At 42.0% G+C, this 8263-nt stretch overlaps 1 protein-coding gene across 1 annotated transcript in view; it reads right to left on the reverse strand.

Annotated features, from left to right (window-relative positions):
- Positions 1 to 809: 809 nt before the first annotated feature.
- The window catches only part of arhgef15b (Rho guanine nucleotide exchange factor 15b), a gene marked incomplete at its 5' end in the record, with an annotated part of 18721 nt that continues 11267 nt past the window's right edge, over positions 810 to 8263 (reverse strand). Inside the window, 9 exon segments of the mRNA XM_014019498.1 lie at positions 810 to 1323; positions 1515 to 1619; positions 1703 to 1782; positions 3692 to 3847; positions 4765 to 4919; positions 5073 to 5168; positions 5448 to 5522; positions 6844 to 6973; positions 7111 to 7263. Of these exon segments, the coding sequence (XP_013874952.1) occupies positions 1169 to 1323; positions 1515 to 1619; positions 1703 to 1782; positions 3692 to 3847; positions 4765 to 4919; positions 5073 to 5168; positions 5448 to 5522; positions 6844 to 6973; positions 7111 to 7263 (1105 nt within the window). The 3' untranslated portion in view covers positions 810 to 1168.

An 8263-nucleotide genomic window follows, 5' to 3' on the forward strand; every position in this document is an offset into this window, starting at 1 on the left:
GTGACTTTTACTGTCCTGCTTTTCTTGTCGGGGAGGGGTCTGTGGGTCAGGGAGGGGTCTGTGGGTCAGGGAGGGGTCTGTGGGTCAAGGAGGGGTCTATGGGTCAGGGAGGGGTCTGTGGGTCAGGGTCGTGAGGAGGAAGCAGATGAATGGAGTTGCGCACGGGAACTTTTATTTAAGATTTAAGTAGTTTTTTATTTCAACGGTCCTCATGGCTCAGCAGCAGAAGCATAAATATTACTGTTAAGAAAGCTGATGATAAAGTTGAATAAATATCTAAGTCTGATTATGAAGGTAAATTAAATATCTGACAGTGATCATTACACAGTGTGGCTCTAATTCCTCACTTCACCATCTGTGTCGCAGTTTCACGTCTCCAAAATGAGCGTACGCATGGGTCAGAGCTGGCTGAGGCACCGCACATTTTCACGTCAAGTTTGGATTTTATAAATCACAACCTTGGCGTAAAAAGTGGGGTATGCAAGTTTCTGGGCTCAAATTGTGCGTACGCCAGTTTTATAAATCTGACCCCTGGATATCTAACCCATTTCATTTAAGATATTTTTAATCAGAATTGAGTCACAGTTAAAAGCAAGATATCTTGAAACAATGACTCAGCAAAACTAACTTAAATATCCAGAACTGTATTTTTGACTTGTCACTATTCCTTTTACGTTTTCTTGAACTGGAGCCTCCAAACATCTTAATGGGAAATCTGACATCTTTTTACTCATCAGAATGTAATTAAAGATATCTTAAACAGCTAATATGACGAGTCAGAAACCAGTTTCAGATATCTGGAATGTACGTGTTGTAAATATTTTTATGTTAAAATGACCTGACGTAAACCAAAGTCACTCTCTGGCTGATTTAGATCTGAGTGTTTGAACGACAGACCTCTGCTCACAGGTTCATTGTGACTCTGATCACCTCTGTGAGGCCAGTTATTGAGGACGATCCTGCACGGCATCCCATCCAACCTGCAGTGCTTACAGTACCTCCCAAACCATGACTGGAATGACCGGAATGTGCATTTTACAGCGTCCCTGACAGGAAAAATGTGGACGCGTCGGGTATTTCTCAGCATCCACTTTAAAAGGATTTAATTACAGGTGTTTTTTCAAAAGAAGCCTCGTCATGCTCCAGGCGATGGGTTACATCGTCGGTCTCAGCGGGTCTTGCTGAGGAAGCTCGCAGCCTGAGAGACCCTGTAGCGCTCCAGAAGGTTCCTTCTGCGCACGTGCTCGTTGGTGATCTCGATGACGTTCGCTACAGGGAACCAACCCTTCTGACCATCGGACAAGCGGCTCCCTTCATACCAGCCTGGAAAGAAAGAAGCCGAGGGGAGGAGGGCAAACGAGGGAAGATTGTGTCTTCATGTAAGTGAGGTAAAAGGAAAATCAAACTGTTAAACTAGATCAAGGTGGTGTGTTTAGACAAGCAGAAGTTGAAAAAACTTAAAAAATACATATATTGCGATCAGTTAGTTACTGGTTTGTTTAGTGCATTCTTACCCTCGTTGGTTTTGCGGATGACGTTGACGATCTCAGCGGGCTCCAGGCTGAGCTCGTCTGCTTGCTCTGCRTCGTACTGCTCCACACACTGCACCTGAGGACAATCTGAGGCAAACACAACCTTCAGCACACATCCAAACACAAACACAAACACATCTGTCAGCGTGGATGAAGTGTGTTGTCCTCACCGAAGTCCTCATAAACCTTTTCCTCGTCATCTTGGGTAGTGGAGTCTGGGAAAGCTGCCAGCCATCGCTGCTTGTCCGACCTGTCGACAGAAACCTCGTTTGACTTCAAGAAATAACGCTTCACTCTGAACACTTGGTGTTGCAGGAACCGCTCATGCCCACCGGACCTGTTCAGGGTGAACCCAGCCTGGAGATGGGCACCTGCTCCTTGAAATCCTAACAGGAAGTGGTTATGAATATGGTTGGATGTGTCGGGCTTGAACAGAGGGTCCTTTTCACCCATGGACTCCACCTTATTTAGGRCGTTCATGAACTGGGTCTCAAAATTCAGTTATGGAGTCACGGTCTCAGRTTTGGAAACTTCAGGGCCTCATTCTCGTTTTTTGCAGAGCTTCGACTTAAAGTCTTGACCTTCGATGTGTGTTGTGGTGGTTTGAATCAATCAGCTCTTTTAAGTTCAAGGACATGGTTCTGAACTGGAAAAGAGTGGAATGTTCCCTTTGGGTCAGGAGAGCGTTTTTACCTAGGKGTGTCCYRATACTAGTTTTTCCTCAAACCAAATATGAGTACTTCAGTTTGGCTACTCACCAATACAGAGTATTTACTCAGTTAGAACTTAAACATTACAGGATGATTAAAAAACTTTTCTTGTCTTTAGAACGTTGTACCAAATCAGACACACATCTGATATTTGATGTCTGAACACTCGTGAGGTGAGGGTATATGGATCAATCCAAGAAATATGGACACCAACCTCGAGTCATGCTGATTAAATCTCGTAACTCCACAYGTCTTCAGCTACAAAACCAATTGAGCAAGTCCTGTTGCTTTGTCTYATTTTTTTAATTTTCCATGTCTTGGATGACTGAGAATGAGCTCTGATTGCGCAACTTCAGAATCAACATGCTAACRTGTAGCATCCACAGCTGAGATGAGCTTCCACAGGAAGAAAGAAATACGGTTCAGACATTTAACTGGGATGCCTCCCTCTGGAGGCCTGAGATTTAGGAGGCAAATTAAATCTGTGTAATCTAGGGACTAAACCACTAACTAAACCAGGGGTGAGCAATGCTGGTCCTTGAGGGCCGCAGCCCTGCATGTTTTACTTTTTACCTGCTTCAACACACCTGATTCAGTCAATGAATARCCTCTTTCAAGTATTGCAGAGGCCTGATAATCACCCATTCATTCAAATCAGGTGTGTTGCAGCAGAGAAACAAGTAAAATACGCAGGGCTGCGACCCCTTGAGGACCAGGATTTCCCACCTGTACTAAACGTTTGAGTGTTGATGATTTTACAGGGTTCCTACAGCTTAAGGCAAGTTACATTTAAAGGGGCAATATCAAGTAAAATCAACTTTTTGAGTTTTATATCATGTTATAACGTTAGACTCTCATAAAAAACATGCCCAAAGCCTTGCTTTGGCTCATTCATGCATGTTTGAGAAATCCTGCAGTGTTTTTAGGCAGCCATGCTGAGGAGCAAAGCAACAGGTGGGGACCAGAAACGCCTTTTGGTACCAGGAACGCCCCTGGGACGTGTCTTTAAGCCGAACTTCCTCATGGCGGAGCCCCCCACCCCCCAAATTTTTTTTCAATTCAATGCCTTTTTAAAGACTTTTTAAGGATCTGCAGGAACCCTGTTTTATTTTGACCGGTTGCTTCTGCCGGCAGAAGTGGGTGACTAAAACTTWCGTTTTATTGTGAAACTTCTGGGACAATAATGGCGGYATCTTTAGAGAAGTCAGGCAGGAGTCTCCAGAGCAGACCCAGACCTGATGGAGGCGTTAAAGTGGACTTTGACAAGACAAATGTTCCATGTGATTCCATTCTAATCAAGCATGACCAATGTCACCTGCTTCAGAGAGTCACCAATTCTCGTCATTCCTCAATAAGAACATGCAGTTCCAGAAAACCAAGCTGAGCCTCCACATTTCTGAGCTGCTTTCGTCTCCATGTCAAGGAGTGCAGTTGCACTCAGGTACTCACTTGGAAGGAGCTTTGAGGAAACGCTCAATCGCACGTCCCTGGTGGTTTTCCAGGATGACGAGGACGAAGCTGTTCTCATAGACGCTGTCTTCAGCATTCGGCTGGACCTGCACTAGAGAGCGGTGAGCGTAGTCCGCCACCATAAAACGCTCTCCGCTGCTCAGGACGAAACACACGAGAAGGAAGAYGCCAGTCAAAGCAGGAATGTAGGAATGAAAAGACACCAGGACATGGTACACCTGAAGCCTTAAACAAATATCTCATGTCATATTGCATTCACTCTTCTGTTCACCTAAACAGGTTTTGGTGTCACTTCCTGTGAAATTTGAGGACGTCTGGGCCATACTCAAGGGTCCAGAGTGAGGCAAATGAGAGTGGAAGCAAGTGTGGGTGATTCACCTTTCTCACTCACATTTTAAAGTGCCCGTGACAGCATTTTTTTTGTAATAATAACAATACATTTTTGGAAAGATAACATTGACAACATATTGTGAAAAAAAATTCCATGCCCCTGAGATGAACAGTTGTTGAGAAATTCACAGGTGAAGTAACAGGAAGTGATGTCAAAGGGGAACTCCTTAACAAAGAAAGCTCTCTGGTCTTTGTTTATTGAAACAATCTTATCTGAACTCTGACTCTTCTTCATCTCTCTGATAGTGACTCAAAAGAAACATCAGATCCTTCTCYACAGTCTGTGTTATCAGCTGTTGTAGCAACGCTCCGCTCACATGCAGACATTCCCCTTTGAAATCACTTCCTGTTACTTCRCAGGCAAATATCTCAACAACTGTTCATCTCAGCGACATGAAATATCTTTTGCAATATTTTATCAATGTCCTCTTTCTAAAAATGCGTTCATATGTATTACAAAAAATGGACATCACAGGCACTTTAATCCAATATTTATGGTCATTATTCCATTTCTGCTCCAGTGTTAAGGGTTTAGTTTTTAGCTTTTATTTTCTTTACATTTTCCAGTCACACTAACAATGATTTGCTTCATGACACTGGTGTCAACGCTTTCTGTTTAAGGCCATAAACAATGCTGCTTTAAAAAACTGATTCCACCTCACCTTTTCTTGACAGCGATGACGAGCAGATCATTGAAAAGGAAGAGGTTTACAGGGCTGAACTTCATCCTCATGTTCACGATGGTTTTTCCTCTGGACATCTCCAGAAGCTCACCTTTCTTCTCCAGAAATCGAGTCTCTGAGATGATCGGGATGGCCTGAGGACAGAAAATAAGCCGGAGTTGTTTAGATTAAGGATTAGCAGATGGTATTAATACAGTCATAATACCTAAATCTTCCTAAATAAGAAAATTAGGAGCACTGAGAATCTCATGGCTCGTGCCTGTTTCTGTGTGCAGGTTTAAACTCACCTTGACTTTATTATCAAAATCCAGCATGTTCGAGAGATGAACCAACTCCTCCACCTGCCTCATCTTCCCCACCTCCGTGTTACACTTGTCGATAATCTGTTTGATCCAGAGGGAGGAGTTAGAAAACCACTAACAAATTATCTAATTATTTACAGCGTTCCTCAACACTACTCCTAAAACTCCAGGTAGAATCCTCTTTAATGTTACTCTACCAGTAAGTTTTTCTTTTCTCTTGATGTTTGAATTCTTTTACCAAAGCTCAGTTTCAATCGGCCTCACTGAACTCTGAGTCATCACCACGAAAGAAATCATCCAGCAGGAAATATTTCAGGGTGGAMTTAAACAGATCTGTCTGCAGGAGAGAAAGCTGTTTACCTTCGAGACTGAATCCAAAGCCTTGATGGCCTCCTGCTCCTCTTTCGTCCCCTGCTTTGTTCTCTTCAGGATGTTCTGAAACGACAACTTTTTWAAAAAAAATTCTGCATACTTTTTGTTTTTCCCCATCAAGATGCAAAAGAAGGGTCAGAAGGTCGGGGCGTATCTGCTCAGGTGACATGAAGAAGTARGAGTTTTCTGAGTGGAAAAGTTTATTCTGGATGAGGACACTCCACGCAGCCAAACAACCGTTTAGTTTCTTTTCTGTCTCGGTCAAATCATTCAAGTTTGTTAAAATTTCCCCTTTTATCTTGCTTAGTGGTCGTTTTGTAACATTTTCCAACTGAACAGGTCCGTCTCGTGTTCTGCAGTTCAATGTTTTGATAATAAACATTAATTACAGGTAATAAACTTGCCCGCACCTGTCTGTGTCTGTTGGCAAAATATCTCATGAACCACCAGATGGGTTTTTGTGAAACTGAAAGTGATCTCTGGACGCAGCAGATCTACAGCTGGTTACCTTCTGAAGTCAAACTGATTAAAAACAGTTGTTACAGCTAAACAACTTTAGCAAAAACAAAAAAAATGGCAGCTACTACTTTAAGATAATATTACACTGAAGCAGTGAGTCATTAGATCATGTGAGGTCTTTAAATAATTCAGAAGTACTCCCAGTTTTTCTTAGAGAAACTTCTGGTGCTGTTTCAAACATTAACCAACTCCAAGCAGGAGAACCTGTTTTTCAGGTTTCTATTATTCACGGCTGCTCTTTATTTGTTATAAACTTGTCAAAGTATTTCAGGTCATCAAATGTTTTTTTTTTTTTTGCCACAATGCTTCTTGGTAATAAATCTTATAGCGTACACCTGATCGGCAGCGCCTGGGGGTACCAGAAGCTCAAAATAAGTCTCAATAACAGCAAAATAAGCTTTTTTTTTCACCAACCGATCAAAAGGGGGAAAAAAGGGGGAAAAAAAACAGCTAAATAAGCTTTTTAGAGGAGACGACGTGGCACATTTTTCRTATGTACTGTACAACCCACATACTCAGATCTACTGCTCATCCCACAAATGCATGTTCCTTACAAATGTGGCTCCATTTAAAAATTAAATGAACAGGCTTTGCAACAATATAAGATTTATTACCAAGAATCATTGTTACAACAAAAAAATAATCAACCAAACACTAATTTCCTTACTTCTTGGGCTAATAGATGATTCAAAAGCTGCAGAAACAGGTTTTAAAAAAGAGGACCTGGTATTTTCTGACTTCATGACTCACATCGTTATTGAAACTGGAGGAGCCTGAAGTGCAACTGGATCACTCTGTCTTCATGTATTTACTGATAAAATCTGCATAGCTTGGACATTAAGGCTCCACCTGCAACGCTGCTCACCTCAATCAGCATTTTGATGCGAGTTATTCGCTGGAAGGGGAGCAGCAAGAAGGAGACGAAGGGCAGCCGCTGGCACTGAGGCGACTCTTGCAGATGTTTGATCACGTTGGCGAACTGTGTGTTGATCTTCCTGCAGAAACACAGAAGAGGCGGTGAAATGTGTCATTTTCCTGTAAGGGAGTGAACATGTCTGCATTCCAGACGGTTCTGAGGTTTGTCTGACTCACGGGGACAGGACATACTTCCCATGAAGCAGCCGGTTCTTACTTGAGCTCAGTGAAAGTCTTCTCTTGGTAGATCTGGTTGCGAACGTAGTCGATGTAGGCGGGAAAGTTGTGCTGAGCGTGGTAGTGGATTATGCCACAGATGTCCGTGAAGACGATGTCCTTAAAGATGTGGTCCTCCAGGTCTTTCAAGAACCTGTGACACCAAGCAGCACAGGTTTCTGTATCTCAGTATACTACAAAGATTGGTGGTATTTTACTGCTGATTGAAGCAGATGCAGTGTGTAGAGAAAGCACAACCAACCTGCAAAACGTTTGAATTATTTTAGCTTCTTGTGACTCATTTGAACAGAACAGTGTTTTTCCAGAGTTCTTCAGAAAACATTCGGGTCTAATAAATGGTCTAAACCTGCTCACCTTCATTTCAGAAGTGAACTTCAGTAATTGTGGGGGGCAGCTGCCAAAGCATGTACAATTACAATGAAAGTGGGCAATGAAATAATGTGTAAAACTTCTGCAGACTGGAGATAAGCCTTGATTCTCAAAAACTGGCCAAATAAAACACAACTAACCCCACAGCTAACTAATCTTCAACAGTCAAGGCCCAGTAAAGTGGACATATCATGCTTTTAAATCCTTCTWTTTCACCTCATTCTGTTGGGTCTATATAAAGTGGAACTGCAATGCTTTGGTCTGAATTCCTCCTTATTGTAACTCCACAATCCCCTCAGATCAATTAGTTTTGAGGCTGTCTCTTTAAATGTAAAAGAGGCAGCTCACACCCTGCCACACCTCCAAGAATATAAAGATATCTACGCACCACTGGTAGAGACTAAATTAAACTTTTCTGCACTCCTGGAGACTCAAGCTACACAACAAAATGTGTTTAAAGGGTAAAAAAGTGGCTTTTGTTCCCTTTAAAGGGATCTATGATTAGTTGTAACATTACTCTTTATTTAATAAACATATATTTTAACTGTAAAATAAAGACTGTAAAAATACTGTAGGCTGTTTAGTTTTTATAATTTTTTTAATACATTTTAACACAGTTTGAGCCACTTTATTTACACGAAAAGCATTCTGGGTAGATGATGACGTGCATAGGTCCTCGGTACGAGGCTGCTAGCGAGCTATATCCACCCTGAAGGTTAATCTTGGGCAATATCTAATGATCGACTCTTTTAAATGAAACCAGA

Source organism: Austrofundulus limnaeus, unplaced genomic scaffold, assembly GCF_001266775.1.
Source record: "Austrofundulus limnaeus strain Quisiro unplaced genomic scaffold, Austrofundulus_limnaeus-1.0 Scaffold223, whole genome shotgun sequence".
Taxonomy (NCBI): domain Eukaryota; kingdom Metazoa; phylum Chordata; class Actinopteri; order Cyprinodontiformes; family Rivulidae; genus Austrofundulus; species Austrofundulus limnaeus.